The sequence below is a fragment of the Hippopotamus amphibius genome, chromosome 6 (assembly GCF_030028045.1).
Source record: "Hippopotamus amphibius kiboko isolate mHipAmp2 chromosome 6, mHipAmp2.hap2, whole genome shotgun sequence".
NCBI classification, from domain to species: domain Eukaryota; kingdom Metazoa; phylum Chordata; class Mammalia; order Artiodactyla; family Hippopotamidae; genus Hippopotamus; species Hippopotamus amphibius.
In genome coordinates, this window is record NC_080191.1 from 73,170,001 (window position 1) to 73,191,428 (window position 21,428).

The following is a 21,428-nucleotide window of genomic DNA, read 5'->3' on the forward strand; positions in this document are numbered from 1 at the left end:
ACAGGACAGCCCCCTTAAGCAAAAGTCAACAGGCACAAAATGGAATTAACTGTACAGAGATTGAGGAAACCCTGGTATGGTGCATAAGAGTGAAAAACCTGGGGACCAGACAGCCTTGGTTCAAATCCAACTCCACTACTTAACTAGCTGTGTGACTGACCTTGGGCAAGTTGACCTCTGTGCCTCAGTTTCCTCATTTCAAACTGGGAGATAGAGTACTCAACTCACAGGGACGCAATGAGGCATAAGTAGAAATGCGTGCTGTAGTTTGTTAAATTTAAAAAAAAAAAAAAGTCAGTGAATGACTGCAGCGAAGTAAAGTGCAAACATCACATGCAGTCATCCCCTTCGGCCTGTTCTTTTCAAATATTACCAGATATACTGACATTCTCCACCTTCAACTTAGTATCACCCTTCATCTATCAAGTCATACCTGTAACTGCTCTAATCACTTATCTAACACAATCTCCTATGCTTACATTCTGCCACTACAGAACTGTCTTCTGGAAGAGATGTGAAAAAGTTATTTTCACTGCATAGAGTATGCTCGGGGATTTGAGATAGAGCATTAGCTCCTCCTTCAAAACCTAACTCTTTGTAAGTCTTTGCTCCTTCATGCTACCATTAAGCCTATAAAAGCACGTTTCTTTAGTTCTAGAACAAGTAAAGAGAGATTACTTAGATAATCATAGCACAAGACAGCTTACATAATTTAATCTGTTCCCCTTTTAAAATTAAAGAAACTGAGGCTCAGAACTTGCCAACTTGCCTAACTGCACAGCCTATTACAGAAACTGGAACATGAATGCTTCCCTGATTATGAAATAATAGAAGCTTCCCCTACATAGGGCAAAAGACAGAAAACTGACCTGAGATACAGTTCAGTGATTATTGTTCTCACCATCAAATAGCAATTACCCCCTTCCCTCCTTAGAAATCAATTACCGACTAAATTTCTTTAAATTGCAAACTTCATTCTTACCCAGCTAGAAGTTTCCTTCACTGTCTTAAAGAGCAAACATCCTTAAAAGATCCAATTTATACAATGCATTTACACACCTGTTTTCTTACCTCAATACTATGTTATTTGCTTATTTTATTAACTATACCCATTTCATTTTTCAAAACCCATGCGTAGTATCTGAAACCTTTGGGATGGCAGTAATGGGCACTATATATTGGTAAAGAAGTCTTTTTCTGATACAAAAGAAGCAGAGCCTATTATAATTGGAGATTTTATATTTACTACCTCAGAGAAAAAAACACTCCACCTTTTAACCAAATACACTGTAAAGATTTTGAGGCAGCTAATATTTAAAACATGGACCACATTCTGTAAAATATAGTAGAAAATATCCTAGAGTGACTTTTCATTTAATATGCAAAAGTCCAGTTACTTTTTTTTAATTGGAGTATACTTGCTTTACAATACTGTGTTGATTTACACTGTACGGCAAAGTGAATCAGCTATACATATACGTATATACCCTCTCTTTTGGGTTTCCTTCTCATTTAGGTCACCACAGAGCACTGAGTAGAGAGCTCCCTTGAGCTATACAGTAGGTTCTCATTAGTTATCTTTTATACAGTGTCAACAGTGTATATATGCCAATCCCAATTTCCCACAAAGGTCCAGTTATTTAGAATTACAATTATTTTCACAAGTATGGCCAATAGCAAGAGCTCAACAAATATTCCTTGAGATTCTCGGCATTTTTCTTTGACTCAAAGCTTTCAAGTTAAACTTCAGGTCTTCTTTAAAAAGTAAAGGCGTGTTACGGATTTGTTTTTAACAGGTTTGAGCAACACCTGTTATTCACCAGTTAATCAACATTAAAATTTGTACAACTTTCACACTTACATTTGATTCTTTGCAGCTTGCCTCTGAGCTTTTCTTTCTTTCCTTTTCTGATCTGGCGGCTTAGCAAAAACAATTTCAATATTTTCTCCCTCCAAGTCTTTGCCATTCATTTCTTCCATAGCCTTAAAAAATTAGGTATTGATCAATACAAGAGACTTTGCACAACTATGATTCATTTAAAGTTAAAAAATCATTTACTATTAACATTGGAAGGACAAGATAAAATAGTATTCTTAGATTTTATTTTAAAGATCCAGCTCTTCAACTAATAAACCTTTTGACTTAATTTACTAAGTTATGCAATTTGCTAAGGCCAATAAAGTTATAGCGTGACTAGATTACAGGACCTCTGAGTTTCCTTCAATCTTCCAAAATGTTCTGATCTTAGGATGACTAAAAAATCGTTAGTTTAAGTTAGATGCCTATGGTAATTCCCCCAGTTATTTACCTTGACAGCACCATCTCGCTCATCAAAATGAATGAAAGCATAATCTTTTAATTTCTTCACTCGTTCCAGTTTCCCAAACTGACTAAATGCCTTTTCTAAAATCTCTTCTGTTACAGTATTGGCCAGGTTGCGTACAAACAGCACTTTTACCTAAAATTTAAGAAAAAAAAATAGAAACTTCCTATATTTTATTTTCAAAGGATTCAATTTCCAAGATGCCACCACCCCAACCCTGCAAACTGAACTTTAGTCACAAACCATTAGAAGAATATCGGAAATACACAGACTAAATTTTCAACTCATTTGGGTAAATACCAAGGAGCATGCTGCTGGATCTAACTGGCAAAAAACCTGAACAGACGTCTTGCCAAAGATATACAGATGGTGAATAAGCATATGAAGAGATCCTTAATATCATATGTCATTAGGGAACTGCAAATTAAAACAGTGAGACACCATTACAAGTTTATTAGATGACCGGCCAAAATCCAAAACACTAACACCATCGAATGCTGTTGAGAATACTGAACATATTCACAGCATTAGAATGCAAAATGGTACATTTTGGCAACGTCTTACAAAACTGTGTACTTTTTGTACCATACGATCCACCAATCACACTCCTTGAAATTTACCCAAATGAAACATGTCCATACAAACATCTATATACGGAAGCTTATAGCACCTTAATTTGTAATTGCCAAAACTTGGAAGCAACCAAGCTGTCCCTTGGTGACTGGATAAATGGTAATACATCCAGACAATATAATATTACTTAGCACCCAACAAGAAACGAGCTGTCAAGCCATGAAAAGACATGGAGGAACCTTAAATGTAAAAGAAGGTATCTTAAATGGCTACATACTATATGATGCCAACTACGTGACATTTGGGAAAAGACAAAACTACGGCGGCCGTAAAAAGAGCAATAGTTGCCAGGGATGAGGGGAAAGGGATGAATAGACAATCACAAAGGATTCTTAAGGCAATGAAAATATTCTGTATGATACTACAATGGTGGATACAAGATATACATTTGTCAAACCCATAGGATGCAGAACACCAAAAGTGGACCCTAATGTAAACACTGAGCTATAATAATGTGTCAATTTAGATTCACTGACTATGACAAATGTACCACTTTGGTAAGGCTACTTATAGTGGGAGAGGCTGTGCAGGTATGTGGGTGGGTGTATTTGGGAAACTGCTGTACTTGCTGCTCAAAAAAACAAAACATGCTATGCATAGCACTTTTTATTTATTTTACAAGCAAAATGGAGGTTGTTATTTCCTAATACTGTGAATACCATGCCATCTGAAATAAGCTGTTAAACTTAACACAGGGAGTCAAAACTAATTAGGACCTGCTTTTGAAACCCTATAGAGAAGAGAGAATATTCAAAACACTGGTAAGATAAAGTCTTCCAATCTTGAAAGCTCAAGTACAATGATAAATTTAACCTTTTGGCTAAGAAACTATATCACTTCCTCCAAAAAATACCTGAAGTAGCATCACAATTTCTTAATCTAAAGGGCTAACCAATGAGAGCTTAATGAGCCAAAGGAAAAAAAATGAATCCTAAGTATCTTCTGTCCTCAAGAACATGTATTTATCCTTTAATATGCACAGTTCTGACAATCCATACCCCTCTCTTGATTTAAGTGAACTAGTTCTATTTGCTAGCCTATCACCATTAAGGAGCGTTCTTAAAAAGAATAGAATAACTCAACTGCAAACTGCACTGGTAAAGTGGTAAAGTGTTGACTCAAGAGATGTTTGTTCTCATGGATGTCTCAACTGACTGCTGAAGCAGGATACCTAATAATAGCTAAACCCTGTAACTGCAGCAGCTCTGCTGAGGCCAGTACAGTTCACTATTTTTAGGAGTAGGACTATTTTAACACAAAAAACATGTAAATCTAATGGCGCCATTCTCAAAAACTCAAAAGAAATCGCTCTTTGATTACACATAAAAATGAAAGTGAATCATCTCCATAGCATGTAGGCTACCTACTTCATCATGAGAGTATGATGGCTACACAATTGTGGCTGAGGGTCCATGAATAAATTTCTATATTCACCCTCCATGCACTTGTTATTTCTGGTGTGCGGCCTTTAACATAGAACACTTCTCTCGCTTCCAAAAATACAGTTTTAAAAAGCACGTAAAATTTCCCTCCGCTCTCTAAAGCCTTCCCCTGCTCCCAACACTGCAAAAAAATTTTTAACTCAACTGTCCTTACCTTTGCCATAACTTCAGGATCAGGATCTTCTATAGGATCAGCCCATTCAACAGTTCCAACATTTCCCCAGACCTTGACTTTACCACTCATTAACCTACGCCTTGCCTGGGCAGCTGTTTTGTGATCTTCATATTCAAGAAAGCAAAAGCCTCTGTTTTTTTTCTTGTCATCTGGTTGATGGTATAAAATGACGTCTGTAAGACCCTCTGAAAGTAAGCAACAATTACAGGGAAATTAGATAAAATAAGCAAGAATAAGCAGATCAAAAAATTTATTTTTCTAATATTATACTTGAATACCAAAATGAAAAATAGTCTCTTCTCTTTACAGGTGACTCTCAAAAATACTGGTCCAGAAAATCTACCTAATCCACACTTCCCAAGTGTTCCTAATGCAAAAATCCCATGAAAAGAAAATGTATTCTTTTTACTTAGACCTGAGGATTATTCTGCTTCCATTAATTAGATGACAAGAGACGCATGAAATCTTTACAAAGCTGTTTCAGGAAAACCAGAAGTGTGAGTCAAACATGGTCAGAAATTCTTCACCCCATGAAAGTAAAAACTAATTTTTTAATGGTACTTTTCTGGTCTCAGATCTCAATGTGTTTATTTCAAATGAAATAGACTATCTTAATATTGTATAAGAATTTCAAATGTTCCTAGAAACTGGTAATGGCTGATAATTTGCTAATCATTCTAGGCAAACAAAACTTTTTTTTTTTCTAATAAAAGCCTGTCACACTTGGAAACTTACAAAAAATGCTTTACAATTCAAAGAAACTGCACCATATTGACAATGTACAATCTCTGCTTATAGCAAGAGTACTTACTATTCCTAGAGTTTGGAAAATTAAGTCATTACTTATCAAACATTTTTACTAAGAATGTCAACTAACACCTCAAAATGCATTAAAAACATACAAAGAAATACAACCTTCCAAAACAGGGTAAGCACAAAAATGATTCTGCAGACTGAGTTTAAATCCCAGCCATATTCCTTATAAACTATATAACATTTGGCAAGTTATTTCCCAAAACCTTCTGCTTCCTTATCTGAAAAATGGAGTTACTCATCTTATATGGCTGTATTGAGAATACGAGTCAATAAATGCAGTGCTCATTTGGCACAAAGAAGTATGCAATTACCTTCAGTATTAGAAGTTGCACCTCCCAAATAAATCCAACTTACCTGTTACTTTGCTAAATTCTTCAAGAATCTGTTCCTTGGTTTTACTCTTAGGAATGGAGCCCACAAAAAGCCTGTTGTTGGCAACCGAGATGCAGACACCAATGTGTTTTCCAGAACGAATTTCATGATTATTATACTGAAAGGGGGAAAAGTGCACCATGTTTTAAAAATACTTAAAATATCCTATTACAGGTGCTTTTTATAGAAAGATATGCAAATCCCATACACAAAAGCAAAATCTTTTAACAAATTAAAACTTCAACACAAGTTTATCAAGTAATTTTATCCTTTAAAAAACTATCATCTAAGACACACAAGAGGAATGTATTGACAAAACACACTAACCAAGTTTATGAATTAAAACAAAAAATTGTCAAGTCCTTGAAATTTAGCAAAGTTGGTGAGGATCAAGTCTGTAAGCAGCTTAAATTCCAAATTACTGATTCCACAATACCTTATTTTCTACTTAAATTCATCCTGCCAACTAATTATTCTCATGCAAGGGAAACAGATTCAAATGCCAGCAAGCCTTCTGCCTTTCTGTTAATCAGCGCTTAAATCTTATTCTTCCATCTCCCCTAACAACTCATAAAAAGTTTCAATAAGGAAATTTTGGCTTCAAACACTTAAATTTAAAAGGAGAACCCTGTTATTCTGAATCCAACCCAACTTTTCCCCCCATTTCATTTTCATTAAGCCTACAATAAAGTTGAAGACAAGTAGATTATGGTAAACTATATAAAACTACAGTAAAAAGTAAACAATCTTCAAGTAACCATATTCCATAAAAGGGAACAATACTGTAGAGGCAAAACCCAAAAAGTTCCTATCCCTGTTATTACCATTCTTGCATAACAGGTACATCAGGTGTAAGTCAAGAAAATACAGGTTAAGTCGGAAAATTGATTCCTTCCTCTCCCTTTCTCCATCTCCAAATATTCAAAATTAAACATCAAATTCAAACATCAGTCCTCCAGTTCAGAACTGTTTCGTGCTTTTTACCCCACTGCCTCAGTTCACGCTTATCCAAGTCTCTGGTCATCATGATGCCAGGATTATCTCTCTTTACACTTATTAAAATCACAATTTTGTCCACTGAACATAAATCCCTCAATGACTTCCCATCAGCAAAACAAAGTTCAAATCCTTGGATGTCATTAAGCCCATCCTAAAATTCCTACCACTTCCCCCCTTTCACCACAATAGTATAATCTTGGCTATTTAATCAGTTCTCAAAGAGTTTTCATACTGCTAAGCCTTTGAATATAACGCTTTCCTTTCCCTGAAACTTCACCATCCAAACTCCTCTGCACACCTGCAGATCTGAGCTCAACCAAATACTCTGCAATTCCTACATCCTATAAAGGTTAACAAAAACACCCTTCTATATAACACAGATCAATAGTTCTCAACAGGAGAGATTTGCTGCCCAGGGCGGGGGTGCGGGAGTTGGGGGGACGACAACAACATTTTGGTTAACTAGAGGTGGGGCTTGCTGCTGGTATTTAGTGGGTAGGTAGAGGCCAAAGATGTTATTAAACATCCTACAATTCACAAAATAGCCCAGCCTAATAAAGACTTATCTAGTCTAAAATGTTATTAGTGCTGAGGTTAAGAAATCATGCCCTGGACTTTGTTTTCTCATACCATTTATATCCTATTTAGACCAAACATCTCTTAAAAATAGAAATACGTGGTTACTGGCAGATATTAGACCTATAGTTGAATCCATCGTTGCATGGGATTATGCACAAGTAGACTACAATACCCTATTACACAAATAAGTTAACTTAAGAACACAATAAACTGCTTTAAGACATGTACATTCCCTAGATTTTTACATCTAAGCATCAAATAGCCAGCCTTAGTGACAAACCAATGGCTTTCAATTTTGTCATTTAGTCTGTAACTCCAGACGTTGACAAAAACAATTAAAATCAGAAAAAGAATGGAAGGAAATACAAAGTTTTAAAAGGGAGAGTTATTTTGAAGATTACAGAATTTGGTATCATTTTTTTCCTTCTTTGTATTTTTATTTTCCAAATATTCTAAGAGCAGGGGCTATTTACTTAACAATGCTGCTTCAAAATAGTAATGACTGTTTCTATTATTATCTACAAAAGAAAAGTTTCTTCCCTTCTAACCTATCCTCACTGGCCCTGCTACGGTTAATCAAGGCAGGGTAGGTATTTTAAATGACTGTAGTCTCTGAACAATATGAAGAGGTAAATACTTAGCAGGATTCATAAAAAACTAACTCTTCATCCACATTTTTTTAATTTAAAAAACCGAAACAATTATAGGTGACCCATAGAGAGTAAACTGGCTCTCCAATGAAAAGAAGTCATTAAAAGGAGCAAAGGTGACCCTCTGGGCACACTGTCCAAATAAAGCAGAAGTGCCTAAAAATAAATATTTCTTAAAGCAATGGCCCCATCTACAGATTAAGCATGCACTTTTATATGTATATTTGAGTTACTTAACTTTTCTCACTCTAGCATTTTTAAGACTAATTTATCACCTTAAATTCAAAAATAAACTTTACATCCTAGCAGGTGAGTAACAGTGACTTAGATGGTAGAAAGGCATTACAAAAACAGCTGTTCTGATCCTCAATAGAGATTCTAATTTAAAGCTGATAAAAAACCCTTACTCTCAAAGGTTAGTGATTAGGACAATATGATAGTATCAAAATAAACAAGAAAATGTGATCTTTTCCAAACTCTAAGTGGGCACTTAACAAGTTTTAGAAATCTAGCTTTCAGATCCAGTAGCACAATGAGGTAACCAAATAAAAATAAAGATGAACTTTGAACATTAACCAATACAATTTCAGTATTTCAGAACACCATAATGAGTGTACAGCCTGGAACATTCCCATCATCTAGGCTCAAAACATCAATTCACTCTTTCCTTCCCTCATAGCCAATCAGTCACCGAATCCCCAGAAATTTAGCAATCTCAGGTTTGGAATCTGATCCAGAAGTGGTCGCTCAGTCCTAACTCTTCTTATAACAGTAAAGCTGCTACCTCCCAAGCCTGTCCATTTAAGTCTTCTTTACATTGAACCAAACCTACTTCCCTAAAAATTCTACAATAAATCTATTTCCTCCTCCAAATGACAGCACTTCATATACCTGCACAGTGCCTAGGACTCAATCCCCCTCTATGCTTGGCTAATCATTCCTTCTCTGAAATTGGAAGTGCCTTCAAGAGTGTCACCAAATAGTGACATCCATAATACAATACTACAGATGCAGAATGAGACTGAGGAGTCTAGAATAAGGTGGAGACTATTCTTACACTTCTAAACACCAGGCCTCTATCACATGTAGTCCATGATTATCTTGGCTTATCTGGCAATCACACCACACTGCTGACACACTATAGCTTACTTGTGGATTAGTCATGTGTAGGACTTGACTTTCAGCCCCACTCAATTCCATCCTGCTGGTATAAACTACTGTTCCAGGCTATCAAAATTTTCAGATCCCTGTTTTGTCACCCATGGTGTTTACATCTACATGTAGATTCAAGTCACCAAACATTTCAAGCAGTCCAACTATGCCTTCATTTAAATCACTGATTTAAATAAATAAATAAATAAATAAATAAGAACTTATAGCATATTTACATCATGCAACCCATCCTAAGGCTCAAAACTTTAATGGCACCATGCAACTCAGCCCAGCAGTTATGACTATTGCCTTTTGACACTGACTTCACACAAGTTATCTTCCTTTACACAAAACACTGCTTCAACTAGATTTATCTATCTCCTTCACTGCCTGCTCAAACCTCTATCACCAAGCCTTCTCTAACAATCCCAACCCAAAGCAATCTATCCCTTCATTCCTCCTTTACCCTGTGAACCACCTGCTTCCACTTTAATTGTAGTTAGCCTCTCATGTCCTAGAAACTCCAAAGTCAAGAACTGGATCAAACTACCTTGTATACCCACAGTAAAAGTTCTCATGTTAAACACACTAAACATTTGCTAATTGCTACTAAAATATTTTATGGACCGGTCTTGTCAGCTACATTCATCAAAATGGTTATACACTGCTATATACAATCACTTTGATGAATAAACCATCAGTGGCTATTAGAGTCAAACTCTTATGTGCAAATAGAGGTCAATATTGCAGTCTTTGCAACAAAGGTATTTTCAGTAGGACACTTCCACTGTATAGGACCATAACTGGCACTGCAGAGCCAGTGGCCCTGGGCTCCAATTCCAGCAGCACACCACATAAATACACATACACACTCGTCTGCCCTTCCTCCTGGACGCTGTGACAATGCCGAACACTACATATACTCCCAAATATCTCCAAGGGTATGACGGAGAAAGCATCACACCCCATTAATTTATGCTAATCCCTATTATTGACAGTAGCATAGAATAACTACAAATGGAAGCTAGAAAATCTTTAAATAAGCAAAATGGCCCATAGCTAATATGGGAATGTTATAAATTCTTATGCCATAAATAATGGATTAACAGCACTGGTCAGCCAGTCAGGTTATTTATCCAGTACCTATGCTATAGTGGCACTGTTTTAAATGTCCAGGATACAGAAAAAAGAGCAAATCTTCTGACGGGAGGAGAGAAGCAAGTAATCTTACAAAATCAAAAAATAATTTTAAGTACATCTAAGCATTCTTTTTTTTTTATCATGTTCAGTACAGTCATGGGGCAACTGGGTGGTAAGCCTTTCTTTGAAAGGCCTTCTAAGAAAACCTGATTGATAAGAAGGCAGTAGCTGTGCTAACTGGGAGAAGTGGTAGAAAGAACAGAAGGTAGCCTTGAGATGGAAATGGTCATAGCTTCTGTGGAGGACAAAAAAGGCAAAGTGTGGATGGAAGGGTAATAAAGAAGAGTAGAAGAGAGGTAAGCAGAAACTTGATCAGATAGAGCCTTGTTTGGAAGCCATTATTAGAGTTTTCAGCATGGGAATGTTGTGATCTAATCTACATGGCTAAATGGTAAGACTGTAAAGGGGCAATGGAAAGCAGTGAGACTAACCAGAAAGTCTTCAAATGGTACCTTAGGCTAGGGTGGTAGCAGGAAGATGGTACAAATCGGTTAGATGTCACAAATAAATCTAGCAGCAGACACAACTTACACTCTAAACTCCTGGTATTAAAAAAACACTACCTAAACCACTATATAATTTAAAGAATCAGGCTACTTGGCAACATAACTTACACTGCTGGCTTAAATTGTTATGTCTAATTAACAATAGGCACATGCTAAACAAACCTGGTATCAAACTAAACCTGTATGGCCTTGGGCAAGCCACCCAGACTATTCTACTGAAAAGGAAGATATTTCATTTACCTTGAAGAATGGGTTGAAGAGATATTTAAAGGTAATAATATAGCACCTGGCACAGCTCCTGTGCCTTAAAAGCATAAGTGGTAGCTATTATTCACCTTTACACAAATTTAGATCTTGCTTCCCTGGCTAGATTGTCATCATTTAGGGATGAATTTTCTTATCCCCCCAAATACAAGGCAGATGTTAGCTGAAAATAGGGTCATTAACATGTTTGCAGTTCCTTCTAACTTTATGCCTCTTCTTCAGCTGTTAACATCAACCCATTTCACAATTCAGATGCAAATTTTAAATCTACAGTTTTTATTGGGGAGGGGGTCATTGTTGAATTACATCAAAAAACAGGGCCAAATACACAAACTATCTCCATCTAAGGTATTTCTCAAGACACAAAGTATAGGAAAGCAAAAAGAAATCTTGCTTCAACCTTGTCTGACCCATAAATAATGTAAAAAAGGTATTTTCTCAACACTTGATTATGTGCAACTAGAACGACAGCTCAACTATCTTATAATAAAAATTCACCTTGGATACAGTTGTAACTCAAGTAGACTCATGATACAACATGAGTAGGAATAGTTTTCAAAATATGCTTCCTTAAAAAATACATTTAGGAGGGGTACTCATTTCCAGGAATCAAAACAAGGTAGCAAAAACCTTCCAACTTAACTTCAGTTTTTTACTTCTCCAGAATATTTCATTTCCTCAAAAGCCTAGTCCTTTCTTTTACTGTTGTATTAAGGCAAATCTCCCAATTCTATTAGCACCATAAACCTAGCTATGGTAGAGCACCCTCTTAAAAAAATCAACGACAATACATCCAATTCATCCCAGTGCTAAGAATACCTTTAAAAAGACTCTAAAGTGCAGAGCCTCCTATTCATCAGACAGTAGAAACTAATTACGCCCCCAGATAAGGACTCAAATCACAAACCCAGAGAAAAAGGTAAAAAGGTTTAGGACAAGAGCTAGTTCCTAAACCAATCCAAATGGCTGTTTGGCTAACTGGAAATTTCTGCGTTACAGGTGAAAAACTTAACTACATTAATAAGACTACTCTAAGCCTACAGCAATGCAATTTTGGACTACATTATCTGTTAAGCCAAGGCAATTGCCCAAACTGAGACATAGTTCATGTGTACTTATCGGCACTCAAAATTGTCATATTAGGACTGGATTATGTATCATCTTCTAATAATGTCTCTTTATTATAAGGATTCTGAACATCATCTAGAAATAAATTCTAGTGAGGACCTACCATAATTAGTGTATTTTGGCAGCAAAAATTAAGCAGTCTATAAATGTTTGCTTAATGATTCCTCTTAAAAATATTAATAAATACACAAATCATTACTTGTAACACTAAATAATCACACCTATTAAACAAAGCTAAAGCTTTATGTAATACCTAGTAAATAAACGGGGTCTGACATCAACCAGTTTGCAAGGCAAAAACAGAGACACAGATGTAGAGAACAAACATATGGACACCAAGTGGGGAAAGCAGGGAGGGTTGCGGGGGAATGAATTGGGAGATTGGGATACCAAATTGTACACTCTAAATATATGCAGTTTATTGTATGTTAACTGTATCTCAATAAAAGTTCTTAAAAAAAAATGGGGTCTGACATCATTAAATTCTGTACTAGCTTGATAGTCTCGCTGCCTTCTCACTCTACATTTCCACATTAAAACTTACTGCTACTTTATTACTATCTGGCAAAATGTTCTATTCTTTTAGATTCAACTGGATGACTTCTAAAGCATCTTTCCAGAACTCTCTAAAAAGTCCTCAATTTTAGCTGAACTGCTTAAACTAAGAACTTGACAGTTCAAAGGGAACCACTGAATGCAACCCTAGAGAGCTATATACTCTTCCTTCTGATATAGAAAGCATTCTTTGAAAGAAAGGAAAATCAGCCATGATTTAAAAATACCTAAAATCCTGAATTCTTTATTCTTCCCAAGTTGCATACTTTTCTAATGTTAACCTTTACAATACTGAATTAAACACACCAATGGAGAGATCCAATACAGAAAGCAAAACTAAGTATTTTCTTTTTCTCAAGGTTTGCCTTAATTAAAATGTGATATATCTGACAGTGAGGGAAGGAAAAATAAAATTCAAGACGAAATCAGTTGAAGAAGTTCAAGTTTGCTTAGAATCACCCATAAAACATGTAAGTCAGATAATGCAAAACTAACAAACATCTGCCATAGTGAACCATTTACAGAAGTTCCTCCCCAGTTGTACTTTTTGATGTATTCCTTGGACTGAAATTAACTTACATGTTCAACTACAAAACGTAGAAGCCATTTGAGTCACAGAATTTAATAAAACTAATTTGAAAGAAAATTATATAAGCCATAGTTTTAAACATTAATATTCTTTAAATCTGGAAAATAACTAGATCCTCACCTGACAGCTGGTACTTTTAAATCAGATATTGCCACTTACCATAAAATCCTTTATTTCATTAACTAGAAAGTTATCATCACCATGTCTTTATGAAACATTTTCAAAAAAGGGATAGCCAGATATGGCCTTATAAGAGCCCAATCTACTACAGTTACTGTCTTACACCTTTTAACATTACTAAATTAAAAAAAAAAAATCACTAAGCCAAATTCAAAGAACCAGTAACTTGAACTCCACCACACTACCTTACAGATCCTTAGTCAGTTCAACAATACATGCAAAAAACACTGCTACAACGTGTACACAGAAAATGTGAAAGACAGTGCCTAATCAGCACTTCAAAAACGTTTGGTTAACATAGTAAGAAAAGACCTGGTTTTAATTAAAAGTAGAGAATGTGAAGACTGAAAAGAAAACAACTCACCAGTTTAACAGCCTCCTGAGCTGCTTCTTTTGTACAAAAAGTGACAAACGCATAACCTCTATTGAGACCAGTTAGTGGATCCATCATTAGACGAAGATCCCATATAGGTCCAGCTTTTTCAAACAATGGAACAAGTTCATCCTCAAACAGATCTCTTGGGATCTTCCCTACAAATATCTGTAAATTAAATATGAAGTAAAAATCACGGAGAGTTTCTTTAGGAAACCAGACACCTGTACATTTACTACAAAGAGTACAAGTTTTTAGTTTCTTTACCTCAGTGCCAACAGAAGGCTGCTGACCTGAATAAACGGAATCTGGAGGCGGTCCCCCATACTTCCTCTGTCCAGTGGTCACATCGAGTGTGTAGCCTGTTCTTTCCAAGAGTGCCTTAAAAAGTTCAAATGTCATTAATACATTTCATTGATAAGACCACACCCATGCATTGGGCAGTTTAAAATCAATCTTGTTCAAACCTTTCTATTTATCTTGGCAACATTCCCTACTAACACGTTTCTGTTGCGTTTTAGAATTCCTTTTAATATGTATTTGTAAGTTATATCATAATTTTTAATGAAAATTTCAGGATCCTTATCATATCATCTTCTGGTCCCCAATTAATTACTGAGTAGGGCTTAGTGAACAACACAAAATATTGATCAGTCAACAACTTTCAAGGCAAGGTGTACCTATTCTGCTCTTCTAAAAAATGACTGCATCTAATTAGGCTGAAAATAATTCTCTCCTGAAGGAGCTGGATAACTTCTCTCTCCCAAATTTAGCTTTCTTACCCAATAAATTTCCCTGTAACCCACACTTCTAGGCACCTACTGCCACTCTGGGAGTTTTACCAAACTGTATAGAAATTACACTCTTCCAGCTAAGTCCAGAAACTCAGGAGTTGCAGGAAAAATAACCTTTTATTCATTGACATTTGAGTACCATGCTTCACAGGACAGCATGGATCACTCAGAAAAAATGAGAGCCAAAATGATTTTGAAAACTTTTTGGAATTGCAACAATGTTACATAACTTTATATATTATCTCCCTAAAAGTGAACTGTTAAAATTTACACAATTCATTTACTCGAAGCATTAAAAGTTTCTCTTCATCTTTTATTATAAGCAAAAGACTAGAAAGAAGTAGTCCACTGTTATCCTAAGGAAAAAGCAAGAATAATTCCTTTTCCACCACCTCACCCACAAAGCACAAAACCAGTTTTCTAAATAATAAAAGCAATCTAATAATTAGTTTCTTTTTATTTCAGAATTCATCAGCTAACACCAGGCACATGACAAAACTTATCAAAATGCTGTTAAGTGATTTGGGGGTCACTTTAGTCTTTGAAAATGAAAATGCCTAGACAGATTTTAAATATTTTCTACTCAAAGGACATTAAATATTTATGAAAAGATACTGTAACTGATAAAAACTCCTTTATTCCTAAACTCTCTTAACAAAAAAGCCCACAAAGTGCTACATGTTTTAAGTAGTCTCTTTCTATTATACCCAAATATATTTGCTTAACAGCGCAACATTGGGTTTGTAACAAAAATAAACTCAAATGTATTACTATCACATAAACTAACCCATTAAATGGCTCATCTTCCCTTTTTCCCATATGTAATCCCTGTGCTTCTTTCACTTTAATCTTTATATGACCCAAATAATACCTTTTATGTCAATCCCTAAAAACAAAAAGGAAAAACTTATTCCCTCTGGAAAATATCCTGTAAAAATATGTCTTCTTGCCATAATTTAAGTCACACTAAAACTTTAAGCCACTCCCTTTCAAAGATAGAACTGAACGTCTCACAAACTAAAATTTTCAATTTTTAATAAAATTTTAATAACTCTCAGTGTAGATTTACTTACAACTAATCTAATTACAATAAGTAACAACTACATTCCATTTCTTTGGAAAAACTAGATTTATAGTTCAAACAATTCACTCACAGACCTAAGAAAGCCTCAAGTTTATAGATGATATTAACAGCTAACTCCATATCCCAAGCTTCCCTCTTCCCATACCATTAAAACACACCTGACACCTATACCATTCCTAATAACTTATTTTCTTAAACCATAACGCTTGGTTCAAGAGCAGTGGCACACTACATTAAGAGTACCAGATTAAAACTAGCATGATCACCATATTTTCCATGAACTGAAAACTCAACATAACTAAAAAACACAAAGATCAAAACCTAGTTGACTTTGAGGCCATTGGGGGGGGGGGGGGTGGCACCAAAGGAACCTTCTATTCTCAGCCTCAGTTTCCTCACTTCCACAGTAATCAACTTTGTTAAAAGGTGCTTTTAGAAATGAACAAATTGGCCTTAAAAACCCATACTAATGCAAGGGGAAGAAAGCAGTGTGAGAATACTAAACCCATTCAATTTGGGAGCTTGACAATCCTAAGTAAAGCAGTCAACTGCTAAATGTATACACTCCACTAGTATGGGGTGAGCTGATCCCCTCCCATGCTGACTTCACTGTCAGTTAACCAGGACTTGCAGGTTTCTAAAAAATACAGCGGCTGTATTTCTTTATATCTTTTATTTAGAATACCAATAGCACAGATTTAACAAACAGTAGCTGGTTAATAAGAAAAACCTCAGAACTGTTTTAGAAACAGGAATCATTAAAGGCAGGAGACATTGCAAAAAACAGCAATTAGAAAAGATTAACAAGTTATCTCATGGCTATTAACTCTCAACATCAAAAAAAAACCCCCACAAAAAAACAAAACACACACACCCATTTCACACCCAAAAAATATTTACCAAAGCTAGAAAACTATCCAAAAAAAAAAAAAAAAAAAAAAAAACCACTTTGAAACTGAAGGGAGTAAATAAAAAAGAAAGTTTTTAAAGACATACCTTAATTTTTGCCTCATCTGGTCCTTTGCTAGAATCTGCTACTTTGGTCCCCTGTTTTTCTCTCTGCCTATACGTCTTCATGACTCCACATAAAAAGGCACTTTTGTTCTGTAAAGGAAATTTCCAACCATATTTAACAATAGTTGTCTTAAATGTACCTTTATAAAACAAACTATCAAAACTACTCAAGTTTGTTTCTACAACTGACACTAAATTAACATTACCTGAACATGAGAGAGATCACTGTCTTTAAACTGCTGAAGAACTGCCAATGCGCCGTCTTCATTGAATTCTTTTAAAGCTTCGATAGCTCTTTCATCTAAATCGCTATGTGCAACCAGCCCTGGAGAAGAGAAAACTTAATTGTCAACTTCTAATATTTTTAGAAAGTTTTAAGAAAAAAAAAAAAAGACCATGTTTGCCAACATAAGTGCCAACTAAGAATTCTTCCATTCCCCCTTATCATCCATGTAATGAAAAACACACATACCTTAGCCATTCTGGACAGCATTATGAACTGAATAAGACATCTCAACAACTTTTTTATCTTGTTCTGTGTCTAAGCCAGGCAGTTCTGAACACTAAGTGTTTCTACAATAAATATATAGACTTACAAAATCTAAAATCAACCAACAAAGTACCAAGCATGACAACTGAACCTCTACTCGATTTCAAATACCACTAGAAAAAGCTACAGCCACACCGAGACAGACTACAAGTCTACAGTTACAAAGTTATTTAACAAGAATCCTACTATAAAAATACCCCAAAAAGTCACATGGCCTACTTCCAACATTTAGCAGCTGTTGCTACCATCATATACTTATCCATCTGGCCAGCCAGCCTTTACCTCCTAACCCTTCCTCTTCCCTCCCTCTACACCTTAACTTCACAACTAGCACAACAAGGCAAAACTCCAGGTCCCACACTTATTGGAAACCACAAAAAGTTGCTATTTTAGCTCAAAGCCAGAAATTCAATAGAAAAATCTCGTAATTTTGCAAGTGTTAGTTCTTACCTGCAACGTAAATTTCATCTAGTTTTTCAGCAACTTTCTGTGGTAAACCAGCATCAAGCAATGTCTGAAAATTTTCTGAATGGATAACTGCAGAAGTAGTATCCATGGGCTCTTCAGTACCATTTCCATTAACATGTTCTGTAGCCATGTTTCCAGAGATCTGTTCAAACGCAATAAGCAAAATTAAACTAGGATCTTCAAAAAGGGTAGAGGACAATATGAGAGCCCCAGTCTTTACTTTCTCTACCAATTTCTACACCAGCCAGCCTGCACCTCCCTTTAAAGAGGCCTTACTCTAAAGTCACTATCGCCTGACAAGCCAGATTTGGAGCGCGGGGCACAGAAGGACGGATCCAACTACGTTTTTCCTTAGCACCACCCCTGACTCACCTGCTAACACTCCCTAGGAAAAACCACATTACAAATGGAGCCCAACCAGCACGAGGACGAGCCAGCATGCCACATGCAGCTGTGCCCATACACAGAATGAGATGTGTGTGGAGCTAGCAAAGCTGGGCTTTTCCCTCTCAAAGCTAAACCCCCAAAGTGCGCGCTTTTCCCGCCTGCCGCTTAAAGATCAGTAACACCAGCCAGCGAAGAACAAAGCGCTCACACAAGCTACCTTCCCACCACCCAATTTCTCCACCCTTCACCCCCGCACCCCTAAGCCCGCCCCCAACTCCGCACCCAGAGCGGCAGCCTCACCGCTGCGGCCACCGGGAGCCCATTAGAAACACGTGCTCTGCGCCTTCAAATGTCCTACAACTTCCTTCAACGGAAACCCACCGAGTCCCAGGCCAAGACGACCGTCACCGGCTCCCAACATCAACCCAAAGCCGCGGCCGGAGCCCCCAGCAAGCAGCAGCAGCACAACCTCGCCCCTCGACACCGAGGCCGCAGCGGCGCCAGGCCACAGGCTCTCCCCGCCCCCCAGCGCCGCCGTCTCGGCCGTGACACATGGCTCTCTCTCTCTCTCTGCCCCGGGCGCCGGCGACCCCCGGCCCCGCCGAGACGTGTGCGGCGGCGTGCGGTGCAAGCCCCCACCCCTCGCCGGTCCGAGCAGCGACTGCGGCTCGGGGGTCGGCTGTGCCACCCCCGGGCCGCGGCCGGCAAGCCAGCGGCGTGAGGGCGTTCCGCGAACTACCCAACGCCCGCCGGACCCCATGCACCACCCAAGCCCGCCGCGCGGCTGCGGGACGGGACCTGCGCCTCTCCGCCCACTCCCGCGCCGCGGCGACGGCCACGACAGCACCAACTCCGCCGCCGCTCGCGGTCCGCGCGGGCCACGGGGCCGCCTCCTCCCTGAAGCGCCGCAGACAAAGCCCGAACGGCGGCAGCACATGGAGGGGAGGAGGAAGTGGCGGCGCGGGCCGCGGCCTACTCCCAAGCAGCCCCAGTCAACGTGCTCCCCTCTCCCTTGGAATCCATTTTCCAGAAAAGCCGGTTTCTCCCCGCACCGCCTTCCCCCAGCTCACTCCACAATGTCACGGAGATCCCCACCCAGACCCAGGTCCCGGCGGTCGTTACCTCCCCGTTGGGCTGCGGCGGAGGAATCCTGTCCGAGGAGATCCGGTAGCGGGCAACGCGTGCTCGCTGCTCCCTGTGTCCGGCGCGAGTGGAGCTGTTGTAAAATGGCGGCCGGAGCTCACGCCGCTGGCAGCAAACCCGATCCAGTTCCACTCGCCTCCGAGCGCGCTCCCGGTGCGCGCGCGCGCCTCCGCGTGACCCCCCCTTCCCTCCCCTCCCTCGCGCGTCCGCTTCTCTCACTCACTCCCTCAGCCCCTGCCCTCCTCCAGCTCCTCCTTCTCCTTCTCCCACCAGCAACAGCCTCCGTCCGCCTTCTTCTCTAAGCCTTCCTTCTTTCCCTCCCTGCTCCTTCCCCCCCCCGCTCGCACTGTCGTCCGCAGCCGCTCAGGCACGAGTGGCCGCCCTTCCCCTCCTCGCTCACACGCTCGCTCGCTCCCTCCCTCGTTCGCTCTCTCGGCCCCGTCCCCCAGTCCCTGCCGAGTCGGCTCCTCTCTTTCTCTCTCCCGCGCTGACGTGACGACGTAGCCTACGCCTCGGGACGCGCGCCCGCGGGCTCCGCCCCCACGCCCCGCCACCTCTCTTGCTCCTCACCACACGGGAGGGCGCGAGACCCCGCCCTTCCGCTCAGGCGGCAGCGGCGGAGGGGCCGTGAGTGAATGAAAGGCCCGCCCCTTCCCCTCCCGACACTCCCCCTCCCGCTCCCCTCCGGGCGGGGCGGGGCGGGGCGGGGCGGAGCGGGGCGGGGCGGGGCGGGCCGGCTCAGCGTGTCCCACTCGTTCTCCTTTGTCAGGAGACAGGCATCTCCCCACCACGCCCCACCCCACCCCCACCGCGGCACCACGCGCACGCCACCCCCACCGAGCTCCCGCTCGCCCCACCCCCGGCCCCTTGCCGGGCCGGCAGGGAACGGGGCGGGGGGCGCGGCTCCGTGGAGGGTACCCACCGGTCCGTGCGCGCCCGGCCCCCCGCCCCCGGCGCCGCGGCCGCGTAGCCGTTCCAGGCGGTGTCCACGCCGCCGCCGCCCCGCGCTCTCCTCGCTTGGGAAGCTGCAGGCGCACGTGTCCCCCGGGGCGGGGCGAGGCAGACAATGGGGCGGCGGGGGAGGGGAGCGGCGCGGAGACCCGCGGACCTTTGGTCCACCTGGCCGGTGGGACTCGAGTGCGGGAGTCCCTCGGGGGAGACTGGGTCTCCCCGGCCGGACAATGGGAACTCCGGCGCCCGCGTGGCTTCCCTTGCACGGGGACCTTGGGCGGAGGGAGGGGCGCCCGGGGCTCGGGCGAGGAAACCCCGGCTGCGTTTGAGGGGGAACCGGCTGGCTCCAGTGGAGCGAAGAGCGGCTCCCGCCTTGGGATGGTGCGAAAGCCAGATTTGGAAGCGAAAGCGCCGTGTGGTGAAGAGTTGTGCAATACTCCCTTCCAGTCCCTGGCCTTTTAAGCAGTTAAGGGCTTCCTCACAGCACAGTTTGAGCGACTTGAAGCAGCAGAGAGCTGCGTGGTTAGGGCAACTGTGAGGAACGTATCTGTGTTTCTTTTCAAAAAAAATCTTAGCAATTAAATCTTAACTGAAGTGACACTTCTTTTGCAACCGCATACTAGGTACAAAAAAGACAAGACAAAGGCATTTGAATTTCAGACGCGTTACGGATACTAATTTTATTCAGTGCAGCTGTAATGAAAAATAGGAATAGTGTCCTTTAATTTAAAAAAAAGCTTATTTTTAAGAGCTCCCTGGTCCCCTAAACAAAAAGTTAGATGAATGCTCTTCAAAGTGCTGAAACAAATCGTATGCCAGATTATTTTCATTGGTACCTGGATCAAGATATGAAATTTTTGAAATATTTTGACCAAAAGACTATCTAGCCAATCTGCGTAGCAAGGATCTGAGCTCTCCACCACCTAAAATTTCCTACTATACATGGACCCGCTATTGTTATTCAGCTAATTCAGCAATAGGAATTTTAGCTCATAATTTGCAGGTTGTAGATAATGTTATAAATGAAAACAACCAAAATGTTTAATACAAAAATATAATAAAAACTGGCTAATCCTATAGTTTAATAAATGAAAATAATA

At 39.9% G+C, this 21,428-nt stretch overlaps 1 protein-coding gene across 7 annotated transcripts in view; it reads right to left on the bottom strand.

The window, feature by feature from the left end:
• The window catches only part of SYNCRIP (synaptotagmin binding cytoplasmic RNA interacting protein), a 28,178-nt gene extending 8,115 nt beyond the window's left edge, over positions 1-20,063 (bottom strand). Inside the window, exons 1-11 of one of the 7 annotated variants that reach the window (XR_009054254.1) lie at positions 19,357-20,039; positions 17,830-17,989; positions 17,036-17,154; positions 16,812-16,919; positions 14,205-14,318; positions 13,929-14,105; positions 5,745-5,880; positions 4,554-4,759; positions 2,310-2,459; positions 1,862-1,983; positions 161-261 (exon numbers count right to left, since the gene is read on the bottom strand). Coding sequence is in view for 6 of the 7 variants with exons in the window: in XM_057738424.1 (XP_057594407.1) it covers positions 1,862-1,983; positions 2,310-2,459; positions 4,554-4,759; positions 5,745-5,880; positions 13,929-14,105; positions 14,205-14,318; positions 16,812-16,919; positions 17,036-17,154; positions 17,830-17,977 (1,280 nt within the window). In the remaining variant the exon portion in view is untranslated. Of the gene's footprint in view, positions 1-160; positions 262-1,861; positions 1,984-2,309; positions 2,460-4,553; positions 4,760-5,744; positions 5,881-13,928; positions 14,106-14,204; positions 14,319-16,811; positions 16,920-17,035; positions 17,155-17,829; positions 17,990-19,356 lie in introns of all 7 variants that reach the window. The other 6 variants (XM_057738424.1, XM_057738423.1, XM_057738421.1 and 3 more) reach the window with 6 other exon arrangements.
• Positions 20,064-21,428: the final 1,365 nt, after the last annotated feature.